Source organism: Papaver somniferum, unplaced genomic scaffold (assembly GCF_003573695.1).
Source record: "Papaver somniferum cultivar HN1 unplaced genomic scaffold, ASM357369v1 unplaced-scaffold_54, whole genome shotgun sequence".
NCBI classification, from domain to species: Eukaryota; Viridiplantae; Streptophyta; class Magnoliopsida; order Ranunculales; family Papaveraceae; genus Papaver; species Papaver somniferum.
In genome coordinates this window covers 538,745-566,107 of record NW_020648082.1, presented here as the reverse complement: position 1 = coordinate 566,107, position 27,363 = coordinate 538,745, and the positions used below count along the sequence as shown (strand labels likewise).

General features: G+C 36.7%; 2 protein-coding genes and 1 pseudogene across 2 annotated transcripts; all 3 read right to left on the bottom strand.

Annotated features, from left to right (window-relative positions):
* Positions 1-756: 756 nt before the first annotated feature.
* LOC113343112 (protein ALP1-like) lies at positions 757-1,848 on the bottom strand. Its single transcript, XM_026587413.1, has 3 exons — positions 1,675-1,848; positions 1,336-1,561; positions 757-1,235 (listed from the first exon to the last, which is right to left on the bottom strand). The coding sequence occupies exons 1-3, from the start codon at positions 1,846-1,848 to the stop codon at positions 757-759; spliced, it is 879 nt and encodes a 292-aa protein (XP_026443198.1).
* Positions 1,849-10,495: 8,647 nt separating this feature from the next.
* On the bottom strand, positions 10,496-13,891 carry LOC113343130 (LOB domain-containing protein 36-like). The gene is made up of 4 exons (XM_026587429.1): positions 13,717-13,891; positions 13,562-13,609; positions 12,242-13,284; positions 10,496-10,914 (listed from the first exon to the last, which is right to left on the bottom strand). Exon 3 carries the CDS (start codon positions 13,258-13,260, stop codon positions 12,298-12,300), a length of 963 nt encoding a protein of 320 aa, XP_026443214.1. The 5' UTR covers positions 13,261-13,284; positions 13,562-13,609; positions 13,717-13,891; the 3' UTR covers positions 10,496-10,914; positions 12,242-12,297.
* An 11,362-nt stretch (positions 13,892-25,253) lies between these two features.
* On the bottom strand, positions 25,254-26,863 carry LOC113343083 (annotated as a pseudogene).
* Between the last annotated feature and the right edge of the window lie 500 nt (positions 26,864-27,363).

Below are 27,363 nucleotides of genomic sequence, written 5' to 3'. Positions count from 1 at the left end.
TTTAGTTATTATGGATTAGATGTTATAAAATAAGAAGAAAACAATCTCTGACATATAGTTTAACATGAATGAATAACTCAGTAGTTTCGAAAATACCTTAGCCCAGTCATCAAATAAACTTTTTTCGCACACAAGCTTGTTGTTGATATAATCAAATTCAAACCCACTGCCAATAGTTACCATTTCATTGATGGCCATCGCATGTTTCTTCAAAGTCTTGATTCTAGAATCGATGTTGGTAGTAGTTAACCCACAAGTTGGTAGTTTCTCAGTTAGTTTCTGCTCAATAACTTTCAAGTAGCCCGATTTAAATCCGGTATCACTTTTCCACTTGCCATCGAGCGTAAGTTCCGTCAATATATCAACCAATACGTTATCTTCAGCTTCTACCCAACTCCGATGAGGTGCCATTACTTTCCTGTTTACAAGCATTCATACAAAATAAGTTAACAATTATAAGTTGTATGAATGTATTCCAAACACATGATAAAATGAAGCAATACTGAAAAATGGAAGAAAAATATACCTCAAATATCACCTTGTTTTTGTAACAAAAAAGGGAAAGCATAAATGAGATTCACAATTATAAAATAATGAAGTATGAAATAGAATAGACTAATACAGGAAAATCAAAGTAACAAACGAAATCCTTGTTTTTCAAACATAAATCCTTATAACTACAATGGAGTTCAATAAACATACAGTAACAAACGAAAGTTATTAAAAAGTAGACTAATACAGGAAAATCAAAGTTTTTTAACTAACTACGCGTCTACGTCTACGTGCAGTCCATCTTTCCCACATTTGATCAGCTAACTCTTTCCTCTGAACAGCCCAATAATCTGAGGAATCAACAAATTCTATCATTCGACTTTCTTGAGGAGAAACTAAATTAACTGGTCCATCTTCATAATTGTTTTCCTCTAGAAATTCATCCATAGGCATTTCTCTCCTAATAAGGTTATGGATTAAACAACAAGCCATGATAAAACAACAATGTATGTTTACTGGATACCATGAAGGACTCCGAAGTATTGCCCATCTCATTTTCAACAATCCAAAAACGCGTTCAATCACATTCCTAGCCCTACAATATTTCATATTGAATAGTTCTTCAGCTGTCCTTGGTTCTAAACGACCTTGCCCCCATTCCTTTAAATGATAACGTTGACCTCTAAAAGGCGCAAGAAATCCTCCACTATTCGGATAATCGGCATCGACAAGGTAATAGTAACCTAGACAAGTCATCATGCAAAACCATCATTATCTCACTACAGAACACTAGAAACACCCATTAATCCACAGATTTAAGTTTTAATACACTAATGAACTTACCTTGTGGAACTTCTAAGCCATTCTTTTTGTATATTGCTTCTCTAAGAACACGAGAATCGGCAGCTGAACCTTCCCAGCCAGGATACACATATATAACCTCCAAGTTATGGGAGCATACACATAATACATTAGTTTCAATCGAGCTCTTCCTTGTACGATACCTAGGCTTGTCTTCGGTTGCCACATGGATACTAATATGTGTTACATCTAATGCCCCTAGGCAGTTCTACAGGTAAACAAGGTATTACTGATTCATTAAGGATACGGGGTATATTCTTAAAAGACATGAAACATCAAAGTTTAAGTTCATACCTTGAAGCAATTCTATCTCTCATCAACAAAACTTGTAGCCACTGCAACTGGTTGTTTAAGCAACTCCCCTTGAAGTCTAATAACTCCTTTCAATACCGTGTTTACATATCTGCTAATGGTTTCTCCAGATCGCTTGAACATAAACCCTACAACTTTATTCTTATGGTGATGTGCAATTACATACAAAAATACCGCAACCATTTCTTCAACATCAGAATTCCTATTATCTTCTAGTCCGCTTATTGTGGACAGCTTATGTCAAAGTATTCGAAAAGTACGCTATCGAGGCGAAGTTGCGATTTACAATTTGTGTCGCTTTTGTAAACTAAATCTTGCATCACCCACAGTCGTACAGTAGTCATTTCAAAACGATCATTTGATCTTAACACGCAACTTTGATAACGCAGAATATATGAATAAAAGTAGACGTGAAATAAAGTTACAGCATCCAACGTTGTTCTGATATTATCATTCATCATTTCTAGTTTTCTTTTCTTTGTCAAGACTAGAGGAGCCATACTGGAAGTTGGTCTGAGTTCAACAAGCATAAGAAAAGAACAGTCAAGCATAATAAACACATGTACAGTATTTCCAGGTTGGAGGCAAGCTACATTCAGATAGAATATAATGCACATATACAGAATACAACAAAGCAATCAAAATCAATGATTCTAAACTGATTGTGTAATAGTAGCCTAGGTGTAATCGTACTTGTTCTTTACGAGGATATCACGAGTGTATAAAGTAATGTCTTATGGTGCAGACTCAACAAGAAAAACAGAACACGAAAGCTAATAATAGTACTTACGAGAAAAGTTAAAGCAAATCGAAACGCCCTTTTGATTGTGTAACTGGTAGTAGAACAACAATGACCTATATGTGAAAAATAGACAGAAAACGTTAGTTATAGATGAACAACATATTGCTTGAATCTGGATTGGTAGATAGATGAACGACATAAATTACTAGGTGGATGTTATCACTAATGACCAACAAATGACCAACTTATGTCGATCCGTGTTAAACGAAGGGTTGACCATGTATTGGTATTATTGGATTTGGCCTGTTTGGCGACATAAGAATCAAATACAGCAAAGCTTCAATAAAAAAAGAAAAAAATAATAATAATAAAAGCTTAAATCAAAAAATAAAAAAAAATCAAATACAGCTGGAGTGATACGCCTTTTCGAAATCTGAATGGTTAACATTGCAATAACCAGTTGAACTACCGCTCGTAGTTATGATTTGGGGTAAGTTGTATGACCAATAAGCCAACAAGATATTCCCAATATACAGCAGAAACTCATATCAGTGACCTAACATATATATATAATCCCCTGAAATGTGAAACTTCAGCTAACCACAAATCAAAATGTATCTTTTGAGCAAACACAAGATAAAAAACTATAGTTAATGCAAGTTTTCATTCAAAATCTTGATTTATTTCTCTTTTGGGCATTTTGACAAACACCCAACAAGCTAATAAATTAACCACCAACTAAACTGAACCCATAAATCAGTAGAGGACGGCAATTGATAGTATATATTAGGAGAAGAATTAAGAAACAAAATTAACAACCAACTAAACTGAAATCATCAAAAAATCAGAAGAATTAATCAAAAAAATCAAAGAGAGGTGAGGAATTACCTAACCCTATATCCCCAAAATCAGAGATGGATTTTGCACCCTCGAAATCAGAGATGGATTTGTTTTAGAATATGATATGGTTTCTTGTCGAAGTAGAAGAATAATCAACGATTAACAGTTCAATCCTTGTCGATCTCCATGGATTCTCTAGGGATTTTTTTCTTCTCCCCATCGCTCGAGTTTAGAAATGAAATGTGAAAGAAATGTGAAAACGAGATTTTGTTTTGTTACAGGGTCAGTCTCGTAATTTCCTTTTTCCCGTGTTTTTTCTTCCCGGAATCGGTTTGCATTCCATTGGTATAGGGATGCAATGAAAAAGAAGGCTTTGGGGGGAATTGGATTACCCAGGAATCCAATTACCAAATTATATGGACCGTTTGGTTCGGGGTAATTGGGCGGATTCCCTCGGAATCCAATTCTTGGACGTCCAAAATCTTGAAACAAACCCACTATTAATTACTAACACAGACCTTTCTTTTTCTATTATTAATTTTGTTTTATGATCATCATATTGTTTTAGAAGAATAAGTAAAGGTGAGTAATAGAGAAAAATATGAGGATGTCATGAGTCATGACTATTTTCTCTATAAGGTGAGATGTGCTCTCTGTGCTGCCTTGTCTTATTATTTCTTTCCATGTTCTTTTCAGAAGAAATTGCAGCAAAGACAAAGATCAATGAATACATTGTTTCCCTTGAGAAGGTAATAAGTGTTTAACTATTAATTCAAACCTTCCTGATTTCATCGCCACTGAGAGCTGTTTCGAAATGACATTTAAAATTCTTTGACGGCTGCTTATGTTATTCAGATGGCACTACCGCGCGGTGTGAAAAAATATATATTGTTAGATAAGTTTGAGGAGAATGATTACAAAATAATCTCTTGGCTTTTGAACCTCTTTACACGGTATTACACCCTACATGTTTGGTTGTCTAACTTACACTCTTCCTTTATCAAAGCTAGGAGTTGTATTTTGATTTCTTCGTAAACTATTAAAAGCATCGGCTCAAGAGATGTCCGAACTTGCTTAACGGGCTTCTGATCGACTTAATATCATGCAGATATTCCGTAAAAGTTGATTCCAGGATGAATCAACTCTAAGGAAAACAGGTTGCACGCATTGTCATTTCGGCTTTTTTCTCATGATATCAGCTTGAAGTTTATCTTTTTTGATGTCAAATATCTTATACATGTGCTTATATCTTCTGCCTATGATATACAGGTAGACCAGTCTAATCTTTACTATGAAAAACTAGAATATGGATTGTCCACGCTTCATGTCAGCATTGTTCTTGCAGTCTTTCTTTAATATGTCATAGTGATGAATATCACAACTGCAAAGACAATTTGGGTTACATCTTATACTTTTCAATAAGTAGGAAAAAAAATTAAATATAGTTGGAGCTTAGAAGTATTTGGCAAGATATCATTGATGAGAAATACATAAATGAAAGATTTTCTTTTTGTAGTGAATGATTTTCTTTTTGTCTTATATATTTTCCCTTTTTGACTCTAATTTGTTCCCATTATGGATCTGCAGTTGATTGTTGTTATTCTTGCTTATCTTTGACTGTCCAAGTGAGTGTTACCATCTTCTTCTTTTTTAATCTTGATCTGTATAAAGACACTGCATGTGGTATTCAATGATCGGTAAAGAAATTTGTATTTAAGTCAAGGTTATTTTACTTTTTCAGGAGAAGTATTATAAGAGATAAAATTGAAGAACTGAAGAAATATGTGTTGGAGATTACCAAATTATATATTCAAATAAGTTTTCTCATTCGTGTCAAGTATTTGCATTATGTGATTGCTAATATATACAGATGCCAAATTTTATAATCCAATAAAAATTCAGTTAGCTGGAACTCCACATGAGCTTCCAAAATTGTATAATTTGTTCATTGTGTCTTTCCTTTTTCAGATTTTATAGGTTGGAGTTGTTAAAATATTTGAACTTTTCAGGGTCCTATGCTTTGATAGCAGTGATAATCGTTGTTAAGAGTATAGTAAGAAACATCCTCAGGGGAACATTGTATATGTTATTGATGATAGGCATATCGTGACAACATTTACAATGAGGATGAATCAGAAGAAATTGCAGCAAAGACAACGATCAATGAATACATTGTTTCCCTTGAGAAGGTAATAAGTGTTTAAATATTAGAAGCTACAACCTTCGGTAGAAGTTAAAAGTGAAACTTATTGATCGGAACTTGTTATGTTTCTATCATACATGGAAGGAAGCAAATCCTAACCGCAGACGTGAATCAAGAAATGAGAGAAAAAAAATCCTGACTGGCGGTGGGAGCAAGATGTGAGGGAGTAGGATGTGAGGATCATCAAGCGGGAAAGACACTGACAATGTAGAACATCTTTACCTTTGAGGCTATATAATGTTAGGGTTGGTTAAAATCTTTGTAAGGAGTAAAGTAGGAAACATACTCATTAGAACTTTTTTTTTTTTTCATACGTGAAAGGAAGAATGGTGATCTAGAGGACTTAGAAAGTGAACAAACACAAAGAGTACAATTAATGGCTTTGAATATGTTTAATTTCGAGTACCCGGGGAGAGGGATAGAAAGGGAGAATAACTTAAGTTCGGGACCTAAAATCATCGTTCAGTTATTCATCTGTAAATGCAAGTATATGATATTATTATACCTTGTTTTGCTAGGTTATTTAGATTTCTTCACATTGTTATCAATAAGACGAGAGTAGTCCATATTTTCTATGAAGACTCATATGCTCGTAGTATCTATCCATGTTAATGTGGATACAAAGCTGGGCTTCATCCTCTACAAGTATGGTCATACTGTATGGCCCAATGGGTTTTGGTGAAATCTTAGTCACAAAATGTGCATATCCTGTATGAATACTTGAAGACTTTGCTAGCTAACTTGAATGCCCACTTATATACTCTAGCTAGTTTGATTACTTTCCATATTTAGCTTATCACTTGCTAAATTTATTGGTTTCTTCTAAACATATGAGAATTATAAGTCTATTTGTACTTGAACTTCAAGCATACATTCTTGGTAAGTGACAAGCATTTGGGAGTAAGGATAAAACACATGTAGCAAATTATAACACTTTTTAGCATTGAGTAAGCACATGAAGTAAGCGGTCAAAATACTTGTTAACATAAAGCAAACACATGGAGGAAAGAAACAACACACTTGTTTCACCAAAGCTTAGTTAGTGGGAGAAGGATTTTTCTTTTGAAAAATTCAAGCATATGACGTTACTTAGCCTATCCAGTGGCCACGATCTCCCTATCTCTTGGCTTGGCCTATATAGTAGCCACGCCCACCTTGTCCCTAGCCTAACTAGTTACGACCTCCTAATCTCTTGGACTGGACAAACTAGTAGTCACGACCTCCCTATCTCTCGGCATGGCCTTGCCAGTGACCACGGCCCCCTTGTCTCGGCCTAGCCATGGCCAAGACGCGGCCACCTTGTCTCCTAGCCACGGTCACCTAGTCTGGCCTTACCTATATAGTAGACACGACCTCCTTGCCTCTCGGCCTAGCCTAGACATATGGCTACGGTTACGATGCTCCAAGACTAGCACCCATGTCCATGACGACTCAGCTGGCTATTGACTAGGTCGCGCCCCGCGTCACGACTTAGCTAGCTATTAACTTGGTGCACTATGCTATTTACATGTATTATTATGGCTAGATGATTACAATGCCATCTAATGGCAAACTCATTATTAGTCACACATAACCTTGGAGCCGAGTTGTCTCTTCCAACTATGCCACTTCGACAAAGTTTGGACAGCTTAGGCTATTACCCATTCAAGTATATCGTGGCAACCTGGATAAGACTAGAGACAGTCCATGACTCTACTAATTCCTACGAGAAATCAAAACATGTTACATGGAGGAATTATTCATGGATATTGGTCTGGTGGTTTACAGTAACGCACGACATGGAAACATTCCATGATAAGAAAGTTACAAGTAATGGCAATGGTTGAGAAAAATTAAAGCAAGTGGCTAAGTAATGGAATGATGGTTTGCGGGTTTCCATAAACTTCCCTAACATCATGTGCGTAAGCTTAAGCACGCCATTATCCCACTAACTCCATCTCTCGTAACCTCCACTACATACGAGGAAACACCGAGCGTTCCCTACAAGTATAAATAGACTACCTTGTTTATTCAGAAGATAGAACAAGCTTATCATTCCCAAGATCTCCTTCTTTCATAGATCAATAACCTCACACCAAATTCAATCACCACTGATTTCCTCAACTTTCTTTGTCTTCCCTACCCTAAGATCAACCCATTTTCTCTCTTTGTAACCGAAACAAAAAGTGAACGACCAACTTCTTGGTTTAGGCTCGTTTTATACGCTTTTGGTTTTCCAACCTAAAGAAAGTACTTCGACAGTACATTGTTTTACCTAGGAGCGATTTTTGGGTATTAACAAATTAAGGGTTGACTATCATCTTCCCAACCTGCAAAATACTTATATTCACCTGCTTCGTAACTTTGTCAGAGATATAATTTCAGTTACAAAGTGTCCAAAATCCGTTTGATTTCACGTTTACATAAAAAAAATTGGGGATTAATAGGGATTTTGTCTGTTAATAAAGAATAAAGTGAACTAATAAATCGATGGGTTAGCAGTTTAAATATCTAGTGAGTAGACTTTAAGGAATTAATATTTTAGTCTACAAAATATAAAACTGCAACTCATTCTTAAATCACTGAGTTAATTACGAGGTTTTCACTCCCTTAATGCAGACCGCCCTTCTTATAACATAAGTGAGAAAATATGATACATGCCAATTATTACAGCACAACAAACACATAGTGCTTTTTTTTTCCTACCCCCAATACTCAGCAACAATGATATATCACTAATAGTTGTGTACCTGTGATGTGATTAGATAGAAGTTGCCATCTAGGTATATGTTGAACAAAAATTTTGGACAAACTGTCCAAACAGACCACAAGAAAATCGCATAGAGACAATAATCAAACTCCAAAAAGGGACCCCCTATTTTCCCAGTAGGTCGAGAACCATGCGGTTTTGCAGTGGTCTAAAGGGACGGTTTTTCCAGAACCACTATAAGTTAAAACAATAAGTTAAATGGGTGTGGAGTTATGGATCTGAAAAGCATACCATATGGAGAAAGATAATAAATCAGAAGTTTGGAGATGCGCATGAAGCATTATTTCCACATAACACTAATACTTCAATTTGTCGCAGTTTGTGGAAAGGAATCTTGAAAGCTACAGACTTTGTAAAATCTGGAACCATTTTAACTATATGTGACGGGACGAGTATTCATTTTTGGGATGATGAGTGGGATGGTGTACAGTCGCTGAAACTTTCTTTTCCCGATTTGTTTCGTTTGTCTAAGAGGAAAAACGCCATGATTAATGAAATGATATCACCTGATGGTGCTTGGAATTTCCATTTCTCTAGGTATTTGAATGAACAAGAGTTACAGGAGGTAGCAAATCTTCTTCAGCTTGTTGGTGAACCATCGGTTTCAGAAAATGAAGATTCTAGGAAGTGGAGATATGGTGATAATTTTGTTGTGGATAGTGCTTATTCGGCTCTCGAGATAGACGGACTGTTAAGCTTTCCTGACAAGCATTTTTGGAATTCAAAGGTAGCATTGAAGATATCCTTTTTGGTTTGGACTCTCTGCTACAGTGGGGCTCCAACTCTCGACAAGTTATATGTTGCTGGTTTGATCCAAGATCCCAAGTGCCTTTTTCGTGGTTTGATGGAGGAATCGAACGAGCATTTGTTCCTTCATTGCAGAAACGTATTTGCGGTATGAACTCATTTTTTAAAAAGCTTTGGTATCAATTTGGTTTTTCGGAGAATGTTAGGTCCAATCTTTGGGAATGGGGTGATAAGAAGTCGAAGAATTCTAAAAGCATGATTAGAAGAATATGGAGTCTACTTTATTTTGCTATCTGGTGGTGTGTTTGAAATGAGCGCAATGCTAGATTATACAATAATCTAGAAAAGGATTCGACTCAATTAATCGCAGATGTAAAATGCTTGTTGTTTAATCGAGGTTCAAGCTCCCATATGTTTTCAGGTTTTACTTTGTCTGATCTGCTTTGTAATTAATTGGGATGTTGTAATACACACATCCATGTAACTGTTTCTGTATTGATGTCACTATTTTGGTGACTTGAAACTTTTTCAATTTATTCTTGCCCTTTTGCTATTCTAGTATTAGTTTAGTAAAATAAATTAAATATTTAAGCTCTAGATTTAATTTATGTACTTACGATTATGTACTTAAGATTACCTGTTGAAAACTATATTAATTTTGAGTCTACTATTTGTAATCCCTTGGCAGGAAATCAGAACTTCATCCATTGATAAAATTTCTTCTCAGTTATCAAAATAGAAAAAAAAAAAAAAAAAAAAAACTGGTATCGGAGATAGAGGATGGAATTTTCTCAATATTTGGGTAATGGATATTTTTTTTATTTTATTTTTTATGAAGCATGATATTGGTACATGCTGGTAGTACTATTAAACCGGCTTTATGAGGTGGGGTTTGCACATAAGTGACACAACGTATTACTTCTGTTTGGTAGAGAAACAGAAGAGTGATAGAAGTAAAATTAAACAGGCGATGCATTAAAAACAATCAAAGCTAAACAAGCTTAAATGGTGATAAACTGTAACAAAACATAGTTTGCATGGAAGAGGAAATGTATAAATGTGAAGAATGATTAATATCAAGAATTGATGGAGAACTTTCCAAGGTGTCAGAGAGTGGGGTAAAAGGAGAGGTAGACTAGTACCAGTGAGGAAGAATTGAATACTGATATGATAAAGGGGGTGGTGAACAGTAAAAGTCTGAATTGGGGGAGTATGGTATTTGTGGCTGTCATAAACTCATTAAATTTCATCCATTTTGTCTCTCTACTCCACTGTTCCCATCCATCCCTGACATTGAGTTTACAACACTGTTTACAGCAGCCCTACAAATCTAACAATATCATGTCATACTCATAAATAGTCATTCTCAAATCAATCATACTAATTCTTAATAGCTAAACAAGTCAACAATAGAAGCGGTGAAGTGCAAACGTTGAAGGACTTTAGAACAATGTGGCTAAAGGCGATCAACAAAAAACATGATGCATGGAAACGTTTATACAACCACAATCGAAAAGGAAAATTTTGCAAATTAATTGAACACATGATATGATGTATTGGACTAGATTCTTTTTTCCATTGAAAACATTTCTTGAAGAATCTCTTAAAGATTCTATACATGTCTAAACAGAAAGGAAAAGAAAACGAAAGAAAGACAAAAGTTTATCCATGGTTAGTAGAGTATAACCATAGACTTAATTACTAACACAGACCTTTTTTTTTCTATTATTGTTTTTGTTTTATGATCATCATATTGTTTTAGAAGAATAAGTAAAGGTGAGTAATAGAGAAAAATATGAGGATGTCATGAGTCATGACTATTTTCTGTATAAGGCGTGAGATGTGCTCTCTGTGCTGCCTTGTCTTACTATTTCTTTCCATGTTCTTTTCATATTTTTCAGGAAAAACGTAAATTTCCAACTCCAAGCATGGATCTAGCTCCTCCTCTTATAACATGTTGACCAAGTCCTGCATCAAAATTACACAAATTAATTCAAAAGTTAAGCGAAACATGGACAATTCAAAAGTAAATCATGTACTTAATAATAGATTAAATCATGCACTTAATAATTCAAACAAAAAGAAGACTAGAATAATAATTCCTTGAGCTCTTACCGTGTAAGGTACTCAGTGTGACTGATATAGCTTATACGGAACGTTAGGAGTCGAATGAAAAGACAAGAAGAATCACATCCAGACTATATTTGGGAGAATTTATTGCAATCCTCTTCTCTTCTACTATTTCTAAATAATATTAGCATGTGGGAGGTTTTGCTTACTTAAAGTATCCAATAAATAATTAATTGACTTTACCAACTTCAAAGAATATGATATATTAAGTGAAAGAAAAGGGAGACAACAGAGTTAAGTGTGACAGAACATACTACTACTTCTTTTCTACTCAGTCCTACTGGATGAATAGTCTGATTTTTCCTATCTAGATATCATGATTGCAAAAAAAAAAAAAAAATACAGCACCGGCCAGTAGTAATAAATACTAGTAGTATACTGAGTCTGATTAAGTGACACTTAAATACATGCCAGGGTTTTACCCTCCTAAGAAAATACTTAAATCAACTAGATGTCCTCTTTCTACTTCTATTTTGTTGACTACTATACCCCAAACTCCCTGACCCTGATAAGTGTTTTCACAGGATTGATTACTGAACAAGAATATATATGCATTAACCCAAATTACCAGGGATGTGATGAGTTGAATGTAACGGTAGCCACAATGAAAGATGAAAAATCAAATAGTAACCAAGGATAATACAAAAAAAGGGCAAACTGGCACTGGGTTTTTTTTTTTTTGTTTTTTTGTAAGAACCTGGCGCTGAAGTTGCATTATTCTCAGGTGCATGTAACATTTTTTGCTAGGAAAGAGGCTTAGCTAGGGATGCCCGAAAGAGAGTTCACTTGTGTCTTTAAAAATAAGGCAGGCAGCAAAAACCAAAGACAGAGATTTCTCAACAACCAAAATGGGATCCTGAAATTCTAACAGCTTTTGATTTTTTCCATGATCACCCCTCCCAAGATTCAATCAAAACCATATTTATAGCACACAACTTACGAAGAAAATCAATATCCATCCCGTTCCCAAGTTCCAAATCCTTATTTCGAGATGAGAATGTGCAACTAACATGGGCATTTTAGTACATTCACATAAGATTCACACATGCAACGTCCCCCTAGTTGCACGATCGCGAAATTACATGTGCAAATTAATCAACGAAAGTCAAAGACTTCCTAATATTTTAATAAAATCAATAATGAGGAGATAGAGAGGAAGTCGTACCGATCCAGGGCGGAGCAGTGAGAGACTGAGAACGGGGGAGTAATGAAATCAGAATTTTATGAAGATGGTCCACCTACACTTGTACCCTCATCGCTCCCTGATCTCTGTTGTTGTGGTGTTTCTGGTTGAATTTGCAGTTGAGGTGGTTGTTGTTGTTGATGTTGCTGAGGTTGATGATGATTTTCTTGAATATGTTGCTGCTGCTGTTGTTGTTGAATTTGAAATGGACTATTGTTGTTGTTGTTGTTGTTGTTATCGAATGTAATCAAACTCAACGGCGAAGGCACACCAGAACCCATTTGATTAAACAAAACACCACCACCACCATTTCCATTAGCACCTCCATCAAAACCACCATTAAACCTGACAAGTTCCTGTTGTTGTTGCTGCTGCTGTTGCTCATAACTTCTCATCATATCCTGTTGTTCTCTTGCTGCTATAGCTGCAGCTAATATTTGTGGATCAATTATATGTTGCTGCTGCTGTTGTTGTTGCTCCCTCATCAGCAAGTGAGCTTGTTGTGTAGGTCCAGTTGGAAGCCCTAACCCCAAAGAAGAAATCCCATAAGCACCACCACCGGAAACTACACCAACAGGAGAATTAGGGTTCTGAGCATGATGCAAAAGCGGATGATGATGAGGATGATGTGGATGTTGAGCAAGAGGCAACAAAGCTGCTGGACCAATGAAAGTAGAAAGTTCTTTCTTAGCATTGTAAAGATCATGTTCTACTTGTTTCAATCTATGTTGAAGAGTCGATATGACTCCAACACAACCGTAAACCGGATCGCGAAGCCGAGCTTCAGCTTCATAAGCTAATGAATTGACAGCATCTTCTCTCTGTGTTGGTGTGATTTCGTTGAGTAACTTTGCTACATTACTTGCTCCGAAGACTTTATGAACGTTTGCGAATTTCTGAGGCTGGTCTGGTGGGAAGTAGGGTGCAAATACGCATTCTTGCGTGCATTTACGACGGAGAAATTTACACGCCGCGCAAGGTGAATTCGATGACGACGTCATTGTTGAATCGACAGCAAAACTTGACTGTGAATCATCAAATAGAAGAAGAACTCACATTCAATACTGAAGTAAATAGAAAATAAATAAATTCATGGGCTGTCTTCTGAGTCGGTGGTTCAGTAAGTGACTCGGCGTTTGTTGTCTGGGTCGGACTCCAGATCTGGTACAGCGTCTCCTACACCCGAGACGAGATCCGAAATCTCTGTAATTTTACTGCATACTTCTCTGTTTTTTTCTTTTTCAGATTTGTTTTTTGTTCTTTTTCCGACTAATGAATAAACTAGGGTTTTCAAAAACTCACCTTATTACGACTTGTGAAGCTCGTATTGATCTTTAGAACCAAGAATATCTGCAGATAATTTCAGCAATTAATCATAATCTCCACATTTCAATCAACTGAAAACAAAAAAAAAATCAAATCAAATCTCTAACAAAAAAAATTTGAGAGAAGATTACAGAAATTCAAGTAAGATCATTGAGCTGATTTAGGTCATCTCCTTGGTTGTAGTTCTCATCCTCCTCCCACAACTTGTGCTTCTTCTTCTCTGTATTTGGTTCTGGTTTTTACAGAACCAGAAGAAAAAAAATGCCCTAATGAAATCTTGTATTTTCTCTTCTTCTTGGTGACGGGTTTTAGGATCCCAACAGAATGAGAGAGAAGAAGATATAAGAAGCGAAAAAGGCGCTTATTTCACGCGACGCGACTTCCACGCAATCCACAGTTGGCAGGAGGCGGATGTGGAGTTTTTCAACGTGAGAGAAAAGTAGATCCAAACCCACTTGTCATAATTTTATTAGTCCACGTGTTAAGCATCGGATAGGGAATAATGATCAATTTGTGACAAATGAGCAGTATGGTGGAATTCCTAATGTCGGATGAAAAGAAAGGGATATGAGAGAAATCAAACTTTGGCGTCTCAATTTGAGCAAGGCCATGGACAAGGAGGGAACCAAAATTTCTAGGTTGGGGGTGCCAAAATTTTTTGGTTTGGGGTACATGTTTGGGCAGCAACGGTGACTCATTTCCTGTGCCCCCTGAATCCGCAAGTAACGGCGGAGGACCAAGAGATATCAGCAACCGAAAAAAAATGCGATATGGTGGAATGGTAAAAAATTTCTTTGCCAAGGAGAAGGCACGGGTTCGATAACCCGTTATCCGCATAATTCAAGGAGTGCAAAAATGCAAAATCATACTAGTACTGATTGAGACTATTTTATGCTTTTTAGTAGAAAGGGGGAAAAGAGCAAGGAAATTCTTGTGTTTTTCATCCAGGTGACATAATAGAGGATTTATGAGTTTCCTGAATGGAACTTTAGGAGAATTTACACAGAAGTCCCGACAACTCTTTTTCTTATATTTCAACCAACACTCAGTGTCGGAATCTCCGCCAGTTGGTTAGACTCTTACACTAGCTGCTCTGAACATTGTTTGCCGAGTCAAGGCATGTAAATTATTTACTATTGGGCCTAATTTAGGTTTTGGAGCCAACCCGGTGCAAGGGTGTGCAAGTTGCACTGGGATGGCTCCGCCCCAGGCCATGGATATTCACGTTACTTATTGAAACTGTTTGCCATGTAAATAGCTTAATATTTACTGTTGGGCCTAATTTAGGCTTTGGATCCGGCCCGATGTAACTTACACACCCTTGCACTGGGCTGGCCATGGATATTCACATTGCTTATTCAAGTTGTTTGCCGAAGTGCCATACTAGGAAGTTTAGTTAATATTTTTTGGAGGTTTGGGTTGTTAGCTTTTACTCAAGTTTTTTTTTCTTTCCTAATTAATTGGTAAAGATAAAGTATTTGATGCTGGCGAGTTTCAAACTCAGGTAACATGTATCATCATTTAGTGACTTTACCACTGTACTGCAGTGACATCGGCACATTCAAGTCAAGTTATATACTATTATCTTCGTTTATGGAAAAGATGCACTATCACTTTTTGATTTTTAACCTAAAAATAGACGAAGTTGAAAAAAAGCAATAGTAACTCTTTAGAAACCGGGAAGCTGAACTTCAGTTTTGTCTCTTGTTATATATTTAAGTTCTAAAATATTATTTTGAGATACTGGGAAGTTTAGTTGTACTGGGAGATTCAACTTAAGTTTTTTGTAATACGGTCAGCAACATTTTGAGTTGCTGGGAACTTTCTACTGACTATTTCTATTTCCCTTTAATTCTGTCTTAAACAATTTGTTCAGGTAGTTTGTTGTTTTACCTAAGAAGATTCAAGTAGAAAACGTGAATTTACATTTACTACCCGGCCGTATCACAGTGCTTGTACATATATGTGCAAAGTGCTTACTGCTATTTACTATATCTATCCTTTTTCTTGGCCATGACTCTCCTATTCCTTTCGAGCCAAATGACCCAAAGTACAGCAAAGGGTAAGATGCTCCTGAAATCCTCTTACCGCTCCTTGCCTTCCAATGCTCAAACTGTTCTATGATATCGTCTTTATGAATCCAATCAGTGTCCATCCTTGAGCTGAAGTAAGAACAGATAGTTTGAGCAAAAATGCAGTTGAGCAAAAGGTGATCAACAGATTCAGTTTGACTGTTGCAGAGACAGCAGTTCCTTTCCTCAATCTGATAACCTCTTTTAAGTAAGTTGTCAACAGTTGCCACTGCATTTTGGATTGCTAGCCAGGCAAAAATTTGAGCTTTAGGAGGGACATGCTTCTTCCACATACTCTGCAGGACGCTAGGGCCAGGAGGTTGTTGATGCCGCATTATCCAGTTGTATCCCTCTTTGGTGGTGTATTCTGAGTCAGCCTTGAATCTGATCGTGTCCGCGTTCCCATTTATCTGTGGAGGAGTGCCAAGAACTCTCATCATATCGGTTCATTTAGTTCCTCACTTGCAGGTGGAGCTCTTAGTTGAATTCTCCAGACACCATTGTGTATCATCTCCACTACCTTTGCTTTCTTGTGCATTGCGGCTTTAAAGGCGATTTTGCGAGTGGTGTTGAATGGAACTAAACCCTTCCAATTGTCCGTGCAGAACTTAATCTCAGAGCCACAGCCAATGGTGATACTAGAGTTCCAGTACACAATTCCAGCTTATTTCAGAAATTCCTCGTGATTTGGATCATTTTATAAGAGCAGTATTAAGCTGAACAGTCATCGGCAACTGCCGTTCTCTTCAAATGCTTGTGAATCCATATTCCAATACCCACAGATCCTAAATGAGCACAGGCACTAAGTAAGCTAACAAAAATTCCTTCATCAGGGTCTATGTTCGTCAACTGCATCATACGAAACATTTCCAATCCCTCCTTGAAACAATTGTTTTGCACATAAGTAGAAATGATAGAACCCCAAAGTCCTCTATCCTTCAACGGAGCTTCATCAAATATTATTGCGCAGAATCAACATCACCCTTTTAGGAGCACCCATATATCAGCACAGTCCACGAAACCGCAGTTCTATCTGGAATTTCTTCAAACAGAAGGCGTGCTTCAACCATTCTAGCGCAAGAAGAATACATGAGCTATAGCGTATTACCAACAGAAATGTCACCATCAGAACCCAACTTGAAAAACACCCCCATGAATCTGTTCTCCAACTTGAAACTTCTGCAAATGAGCAGAGGAAAAAAACGGGAACCCGTGCTTGTTATAGTTATATCATTGATCGATCGATTCTGGGTTCCTGGTGGTATTTAAACAAAGGGAATGATCAGTGTGGGACTATAAATTTTAAGACAGGATCCTTTGAAGCTTTAAGTAAAGACTTAAAGTCTTTCTTTCTGACCATCTTGTTGTGGATCTATTTCAGAAATGGGCAACTCGCGCTTCAAGGAAAATGGATCACTGACATTATCAAAGCTAAGAAAAAATGAGAGGAAAAAAGAAAACGCACCAAAATATGGAAACGAAATGAACATTCCAAGAATTCAAATTCAAGTACAGTTTGTGTGTAGAAATATTCCTTAGCTGAATGCTTATTTCCATCTGAATGACAACCACCTGCCCCAAGCGAGACATGATTTAGAATTGGCAAACAAGATATGTTTCCCCAAAATTTGAACTTCCCGCTAGACCATCTTAAAGCTGTCTAACCGAAATATCGTAACAGATATTCCAAGAATTCGCTTCGCACCGATACAAGCTCCTCTGCACCATTACAGTATCCACGAGGCCATTTGAGAACTCTCCAACTCCAACTACGCTCATTATCTAAAAGCTGGTTCGTTAAAAGTTTGAATTATCCACTGCTAATTTGTCCTCCATTTATAGTGAAATGTGTCGTTGGAGAACCATTTTGGATCTTTTCAAATGATGTAATGCAATTTTTTTTTATTTTAAATTTTTTCATGATACAGTGAAAGCAGGCCCATCGGGTTAAATGTGATTTCAGTCTAGTAAGCAGCTACGTTTTTATGCAGCTCTGAAAGGTTAGCTTATCGACAGCTACAAGCCAAACAGAAAATATTGGATTCGAGAATTGTTGGGTTCCTTGATCTCTAAGAGGGCAACAGAAAAGAATCACTCACTCACTGAGAAAACGTCAGTATTGATAAAAAAAATAATATTTTGCAAGACTGGCAGGGGTCGTGCAAATTATGACGTACACTCGTTTAGCGAGGTTATTATTACCTTAGCCTGGCAATTATCTGACTGCAAAATCCAGCAAGCCTCTCTAGATTGGCAATTATGATGTAGACTCGTTTAGCGAAGTTATTACATTATCTAACTGCAAAATCCAGCAAGCCTCCCAAGAGACTCCTCTTGAATACAAGAACCGAAGGCAACGATTGACCAAAGAAGGAATAAGTTACTTTCCCATAGAAATTAATATTGGAAAAGATATCTGGCATTAAGAGGTGCAAATGAAATAAACAAACATGAAGATTTTAAGTTCTTTATATGCTTTAGCATCGAAATGCAGTGAAAACTTATAATCAATCACAACCAACACACGGGGCATCAACAATATCCATACCATACCGGCCTTCCCTATGCGGCTACCAAAAACGAAGGCGTGCGACGATCAACGTCCATCCTTCCATCCTAGATGCAAATCCTAGCCGTCCAAGGTCGCCAAACAACGCATGGTAACCTTTGGCCCAAAATCCTAGTTTTGGCCACGCCAAACCGCGCAAAGGCATGCCATGCCACATGTACCAATGGCATGCCAACCATCTTGTCGCGCCGTACCATGACGTCCTTCCCTATGCGGCTACCCAAACGAAGGGTTGCAATAATCAACGACTACCTTTCCTCTTAAAATGCAAAATATCGACCGTCGAAAGTCACCACCGAGCCGGCAAGTCTCCCAAGCTCAACTTGCCAGACAACAACAACATGCTACATGTTTTCCACGAAAACACTCGAGACATCAACACATATCACAAACTGGGGGATGCTCATTGGGTATTGGTTTGGCGGTTTACAGCGTGCGACGTACACTACGCCCGTTATAAGACAATGTCATAAGGATGAGGCGGTTAGTAAATACAGGGAGTAATGGTGAAACGCTTTCTTTTATGGAACATCAATTCTAGGCGTTATCGTTTACCACCTCCTCCCATTGACTCAACCGTTTTCATTTCTTAATGAGACCAGAGTACGTTTCACTTCGACTTGTATAAATAGGCATTACCTATTTCCACCGAACAACAAGTTCTGGTCAGGAGCATACAACACTCAGAAAAAATTTGCTAGCTTTCTATCAGTTAGCTTCCCACTTTCTGATACAAGTCGTAAAACAACTACCCTTCCAGAATCAACTATTCTGGTCTCAACAGTCTCTTCGCTTCCCTCCCCAAAACCAACCCTTCTCCTCCACTTTGTGACCGAAGCAAGTCTGGAACGACCATTTCTTGGTTTAAGCCGGATTTGTACAGATTGATCTCTCGAATCTAAAGTACTCCCTTGCAGTACATTGTTTAGGGTTTAGACTCGTTTCTCACCCACACAAGCGAAATTACCAAAATCAGCAGAAACCGTTTTCACCCTCAAACACCATGGAATATTCGAGTTCAAGCTAACACCTGCTGAGAACCCGGATTGCGTTTTATGAACTCTTACAGTGTATGTCACAATCTACTAGTACATTATAATCATCTGGAGTTTTAAGGATTAAACCTAAATACCCAGCACTGTCTTTTGTGATGTTGATACAACACTCATTAATTTTTAAGGTGAAATTCAGTTTTGATGCAATCAAAGAAAAAGATGTTGTTGAAGAGATCATGAAGCCAAGCCACACATAAAATCTGTTGGTGTAAGTTAACTGACCTTTTTCGGATGTGTAACTATTGGTTACACATGCTAATTAGATATGTAACTTCTAGATACACAAGCTAAATAGATGTGTATCTACTAGTTACACATGCTAATTAGATGTGTAACTTATAGATACAGGTTCTAATTGAATTACTAGTTAGTTAGATGTGTAACTACTAGTTTCTGGATTTTTCATCTAGTATTTTTCCTGCATTTCTTATTCGATATTTAGGTTCACGGTTTCTCACTGATTGATTATGTATTTTGATAATTAATTCTTCAGATTCCATTTTGTGGGTCTATATGGTGATATTCTTCAGAAGGAGTAATGAGCTTTTCAGCCTTTTCAGTTCTTTCATATTGGCTCAACCATCATTCGCTTCATGTAAATTTTCCTTTAATTACCTTCAGATGTTTGTCCTCCATATAAACTATAGATGAAATAACATTGAATGTCAGTTCGCCGGTATCTTTAATCTTACTTTCACTCGGTGCTACTACCATATAATATTGATAAGCATTTCAGAAGATAAATTGGCCATTACATTTTGCTTGTATTTTTCTTCATGTACAGAGGTGTCAACTATTCTACCAATCCCACAATGGATTGTCAAGGTGCTTGAGTCTCTGTAGCAAAGCTTCCCTACAGCATCAAAGGCACAATTAGTAGTTGCAAAGACGACAACTTCATCAGGAAAAATGTAAGTAGTGTTGGTACTAGTACTGTTGATTCCTTGAACAATTATTATGGATTTTGACACGATCCATCTGTTGGTACAATTTACTTATCTCCTTTTGGTTTGTTGGAATATCATGGTTATAAGTCCAACCTTAGCTAGCAGATATATGTTGATGAGTTTTTCACATTGTCAGTCATGGAATCATGTTTGGAACCTTAGATTTTAATGATAGGAATTTCTTAATTTGGGATAATCTGTTCGTTTTAAAATCTTTTAATTTGAAACTGTATACTTTTTATCAGTTAAGTCATATGCATGTGTAACTCTTAATTACATATGTCATATGCATGTGTAACCTCTAGTTACACTAGTAGAATGCATGTGTAACTCGTAATTACACTAATGAGATGCATGCGTAACTTCTAATTACACATGTTAAAATGAACAAACCTCGCAACAAAAAATTACACATGCTAGGTATACAAGATTTATGGATATGTAACTGCAAAGTACACATGTCATATGCATCTTAATCTTTTCTAGTATGTACTTTTTATAAATTAATTCAGATGATTTTACACATCTTGGTTGGACTGTCTTATGACAGATTTTTAATTTAATCATAGCTTTATTTCGAGTTGATTTCGCATGTTAGAGGGGAACCTACTGAGCGTCAGGTAACTACATATTTTATGTGTTATCTTTCTATGAATACGTTCTTTTTGGGGCATGTTTATTTGATTTAATTATTTGATTCGATGTCCCTGCAACAAAAACTTGCACAGATGCTTTCAGATGTGACAAAAATAGTTGAGTACATGTTGCAGTCTACGTGGCTAACCAAGGTAACAACAAAAAAACACAACACACTTGGATAAATTAACTGTATCCATTTTTTAGTTCTCAGTTACCCTCTCTTAGTGTATGTATGTATCTGATGTTTTGCTTTTGACTGAGACCAAAAAACCCATTGTGCTTTAGGTAAGTTAGGATTGCAAGTTTATGAAAAACGGAATATGCATCTACCCTTAGTTACTCTAGTCTGATACATGTGTAACTGAAAGTTACAAAATTCAGATGCATGTATAACTGAAAGTTACACTATTAAGATGCATGTGTAACCAAAATTTACACTAGTAAGTACGTTTTATGTCGGACATTACAGAAATTTGTAGAGGTTGACACTATTTTGATTGACATTACATGACCTTCTCATGGATCGGCTCTCACATGGCACCTGCGAATGAAAACTACGCTTGATACTAATGCAAGGTTAGTCCAGCATGCCTCAATCTATATTTTGTTTCCGATTATTCGTTTGCCCGGAGATGTTGAACCTTTAACTCGTAGCTTTACCGCAAAAATCAGTGGTTTGAACGTTATACACTTAGTAATCATGCTTATGTTTTTAACTTTAATGATTCTGGTGTTGAATTTCAATATGAATGTGTAACTGCTAGTTATACTACTTAGATGAATGTGAAATTGAATATACGTTATTGTTCATTTAATCTTATAAAAACTGATTGCTTGTTGTTATATTTTAGGATTGCGACAACTTCATAAAATCTAATTGCTTATTTGTGGTAATGGTCTCGCTGGAATTGGAGTTGACGCTGAACACACAAATTAGATACATGTGTAACTCTCGATTACAATAGACAAATGCGTGTGTAACTAGAAGTTACACATGCTAAGAAATTATTGTAAATGAATTTCAAAGTAATACATGTACTTTTTATGCGTTCTTTTTTATGTCTATTTTTTGATATGTAACTTTGCATTACACCTGCCATAAGGATGTGTAACTTCTGGATACACATGACATATGCATGTGTAACTTCTGTTTACCATTCACACTAAAATTTAATAATTTTGGGCCAAGATTTAATAATTTAGGTATTTAAATTTTATTTAATTTGGAGCTTGACAATATATAAAAGGGCGTGAATGTCTTTTAATAACTCGGGCCTAGATTTAAACTTCTTTTAATTAAGGACCTCATATTGGGTTATCCATGGGTTGGGCCTTAGCCTAATTTTTCCTTTGTGGATTCCGTATCAAATGGCGAGTATTTTTCGCGTCTTGCCTGAGTAACGCGTAACTCAAAATATTGCAGAAATTAAGTGGTGTAATACTTCGAAAGTAGTTCGTATGGCCGTGTTTTGCCTGGCTGAATTGGGACATGTAAGAATTAATTTTGGCCTATCACTACGTGACAAAAAAAAAAGACATTTTGAAGTAAAATGGAAAAGCCTTTAACCAATTATTTTTTTAATGACAAATTTACCCATGGTTAATTAGTGTTAATTTGGATGATTAATGATAAAATTTCGTGTTAGATGTGAAATTAACTTGTGTTAATGAATCATCTGAATATGAAAAAATTTAAAATTTAATCTTTTTTGAAGAACACCAACTCAAAATCGGTTTATGTTGTCATTGGTATCAACCGATTGTAACCTCAAAAGCATACAAAGATTTTTTGAAACTTGCTTCTAACCATAATCGATATATATGGATATGAAAATCAACCGCTTATCCAGAATTGATTTATATGGACATGAACATAAACCGATTGTGGGTAAAAAATAAATCAGCAGATTATGTGTTGTTAAACATCGAATAAAATTAAAATTCATTTTTATACTCGAGTTAAGAATGAGTATGACTTCATACTCGATTTCAGATCGTCTAAGAAGTTGTACTCGTTTTCAGTTCGAGTATAAAGTTATACTCGTTTCCAATTCGAGTATAAAGTTATACTCATTTTCAATAATCTACGATGTAATTTAGCAAAATACTGCATAAGTACGATACTTTGGGCTAGACATAAGTTTAAGACATTGTAATCGTTTTTCTAGTACCCTTTGAGGGACACCCATTTGCAAACCTCAAAGTTCTTATGCTTGTTTTCTATGAATACAGTCGCTTCAACAGCGATGTTTGATTTGTAACCTTGTTGATTTTTTGCCATTCTTCTTCTTTGTGATTTTGTCGTTCTTATTTTTTGTTCCTCAAACTGCACTTCTAATTTGTACATAGTTCATGTTTGTCGATGACTGACATTCCACTGCAATAATGACTTTGTCTCAGACACAAGAAATTGTCAAAAACTATACTAAAACTGATGGCCCCTGCAAGAAAAAAAAAATGAGCTCATATGGGCACGTTTTCTTCCGCAGATCGGAAAATCATGGGAACCCTTTCCACATCGTGCTTGTTATATCATTGCTCGATAGATTCCTTGTTCCTGGAGGTATTTAAACTAAGGGAATTCATAGTAACTGACCAGTGTGGGACCATAAATTTTAAGATAGGATCCTTGAAGCTTCAAGTAAAGACTTAAAGTTAGTCTTTCTTTCTGACTGTCTTGTTGTGGATCTATTTCAAAGTCTATTCCAGAGATGGGGAGCTTGCACTTCAAGATTTGCAATCAAAACTGTTAGTGTCCGATTATGGTCTGAAATTATTGGATTGTTAAATCAAAAGTTTCGATTCAAGGAAACACGTTTAACCTTTATGGTTTTAGATGTGCGCACACCTGCTAACCAAGCAATTTTTCGCATTCAGTGTCAAGTTGAAAATAGATTTAGACTGTTTTCTGTTATCCGAAAAAATTCTTGGAACCTATACAACCGAAGTTGATAGCAAGCTTAAAGGTGGTGCACCTGTTTTCAGATTTTAGGAGTGTCATTGAGATAGGCCTTGTTTTCAGGTCAGACATTTGTGTGAATTTATTGATAGACCTCCTATTTGTTGCAATGTTCGGCAGTTTGACTGAGAACTGCGAGAAAAAAACTTGAGGCCATTGGGAAGCAGTGTCCCTTTGGACTTCTAAAGCACCTAAGGAAGATCTGAGACTTACTTACGATGAAAAGTTGAAATGGTGTTGAAGTTTAAGCCTCTTCAATTCCCTCATATTCCATGCAAAGTTATTTACAAGCAAAAGGCGCTTCGAAGAGGAGTCCTAAAAGGGAAATTACGTAAAACGAAAATAAGGCCTGTCTGGCCATTCAACTGCATCAAGAAACAAAGGCCTGCCAATGTAACTCTCCATTTCCTCTTGCTGCAGCATACAACCTCGCTTGGCCGCTGTCGCACCATCCATGGCACTGAGTCTGCCAAGAAATCCTGCACTGCGCTTTTAGAGTCAGACCTAACTATGACATTTCTGGATCCAAACTGCTTGGCCCATTCCAGTCTTCTTACAATTGCTTCCATCTTCTCCATAAAATTGGTTGCTAAGCCTAGTCCAATGCAGACCGCTCCAATGGCTGCAGAACTTCCATTTCATGCAACTATACTGAAGCCAGCAGGACCTGAATTTCCAAAGGAGGCCCCATCACAGCAAATCAAGATTTCATCACAATCAGGGGTCTTCAATGACATTCTTTTGAGAGGATTAGCTTGACTGACTTGTGAGCCACTTTAAATACCTTAAAATACGTAAATCCTGGCATGTGTTATGCATATGGCCAGTCATTCTCTTACTATTTTCATGGACGCTCTGATAAACGTTCATTCTAAACTGAGACCAGTTTAACTTACCATCTTCAAACACCATCATATTAGTCACAACTCTACCCTTACGGCTAGATTAGCAAGGAGCCACAAGTCTTTAATGATCCCACTTCTTCCCTTTGACATCTTATAAGAGTCTAGCAAATCAGGCAGTGGTTGCATCTCAAAAATAGCTGCAATCCATTTCCAACACCTTTGCGAGTCGAAACACCAAACTCCTACAGGGTAGGAAATTTGAGCCAAAAAGCTGTGTAAGCAATAAAAGTGTCAGCACATCACTACTTCGTAATAAGTTTAAAAACTAAAGTGAATCATCCAAATTATAGCAGAAAGGCTATAATTCAACTTCCTTAATGCCAGAGATACATTAAAATGTGAACTTACTTTTATGTCATCTGCACGTAATCCAGCAGTTGAGGGGCAGCCAATAGTTACACTCCGCTAGCTTTGATTAAATTAGCATCAAAGACTGGTATTGAGAGTGAAAAAAAAAAACAGTAAAAGAAGACTGGAGTGACATCTTTGATATATGTAAAGATGCCTTGAAACAGAAATTTTATAACCAAGCGTATGGATAAGATACAAGAACAACAATCGACTTAATCGACCCAGTTTGCAATAAGCAATCTGGAACACTAGCTAGCTAACACCCCTGACCCCCTGTATTGAGGTCAAGTTGCCTGCCACTGTATCACTGGTTGTGTAGAATTCGTTTTACCACTTGGCCATTTCTCTTGAAACTGATTCTCTTAATCAACCACTTAATCTAACATGCTTTCAGATCAGTAACTTGATCTGTAGACTGATTCTCTAAAACTTTATGTATCTCTTCCATTTGAGCATGTGTTTTCTCACCAGCAACAAACTCATGAATAAACCCATTAACTTCAATCGAACTACAACCCGGTGTCTTCTCCACTCCTTTCTCTTTCATATATTTCATTACTCTCCTGGCATCATCATATTTACCAGAACTTGCATACATATTCGATAGTAAAACACACACCCCACACTGACGTTCTAACTTTACGAGTCTCTTAGCAGCAACCTCTGCAAGACTGGTTTCTCCATGACTACAGCAAGAACTCAGCAATGCTCTCCAAGCCATTGCTTCGTCTGAAGGGCTACATGAAGTTGGCATTCTCAGAATAATTTCTTTTGCCTCCTCAAAAAGCTCAGCTCGACTAAGCAAACTGATCATGCATCCATAATGCTCACTTTTAGGTTCAATTCCATAAACCGACTTCATGCTATCAAAAATCTGCAGACCTTTATAAGCCATACCTGAATAGCTGCATGCAGTTAATACGGCGATGAAAGTTATGTCGTTAGGTCTGAAACCATCTTTCTCCATTTGCTCAAACAGTGCAAGTGCATTTTCGGCATCCCCATTCATTGTCAATCCAGAAATTATCACATTCCAACAAATTACATCTCTTTCCTGCATCCCATCAAAACAAATTCTTAGCTAAACCCAAATTCCCACATTTTGCGTACATATCTATAAGAGCAGTATTAATCTGAACAGTCATCGGCAACTGCATTCTCTTCAAATGCTTGTGAATCCATATTCCAATATCCACAGATCCTAAATGAGCACAAGCACTAAGTAAGCTAACAAAAATTCCTTTGTCAGGATCTAAATCCGTCAACTGCATCAAACGAAACATTTCCAACCCCTCCTTGAAACAATTGTTTTGCACATAACTAGAAATTTTACAATCCCATCTTTTTCTATCCTTAAACGGCGCTTCATCGAATATTATTCGCGCAGAATCTTCATCACCCATTTTAGAGTACCCAGATATCATAACTGTCCATGAAACCGCAGTTCTATCCGGAATTTCCTCAAACAGAGGACGTGCTTCAGCCATTCTAGTGCAAGACGAACACATTTTTCACGAATAAAAGACCACTAAGGGCGAAACTATTGTTTCCAAGTCCTGTAAGGATTATGTGTGCATGAGTTTGCTTAAATTGTTTCATGTTCATACACTTTTCTAACACTAACAGACATCTACTTTTTGGAACTACTGTAGCACAAACCATTAAAGTTATCTACAAACTTCAATGTTCATTGCAAGATGTACTCCTTCGACTGGGAACTAAAGTAATATCCTATAGATGGTACTAGGCTCTCAACCTCTTCGATTGTTTGGTGTTGTATGGTACCTCTAGCTAACAGCCCTACGGGCCATTGAATTACCCATTTGCTGACATGGATTGTTCCTTGTCATTTGCTATAATAATTTCAGCTGCTCTCACCAAAAGGTACTCCCTCCACTATATAGGCGGAGGGACCAATTTTCTTAAATTAAGATTTTTCTTTTTTGATTTTACAAATATCCATGTGTTTTTCTGCTTTTTTTTTTTTTGTTATACTTCCTCAGTTAGAGACATAAACCCAATTATGATGATAACCAAGTAATATAAAGGTAAAATAGTTAAAAGCCATCTTGGAATTGTCAGTCCGTCTATCTAATGGCACAGAGAAACAACAATATTCCGCCTATAAAATAGGTACAGAGGGAGTACTCTAGAAGAAGGAAAAAGAAATGGTCACTGTGTACGTCATATATTTTAGGGTACATCGATGAAATTGGTTCATGATATACTCGGTAGAAATACGCGAACACAAATGGATTTGAGTTTTGAAGAGAGAATGGAG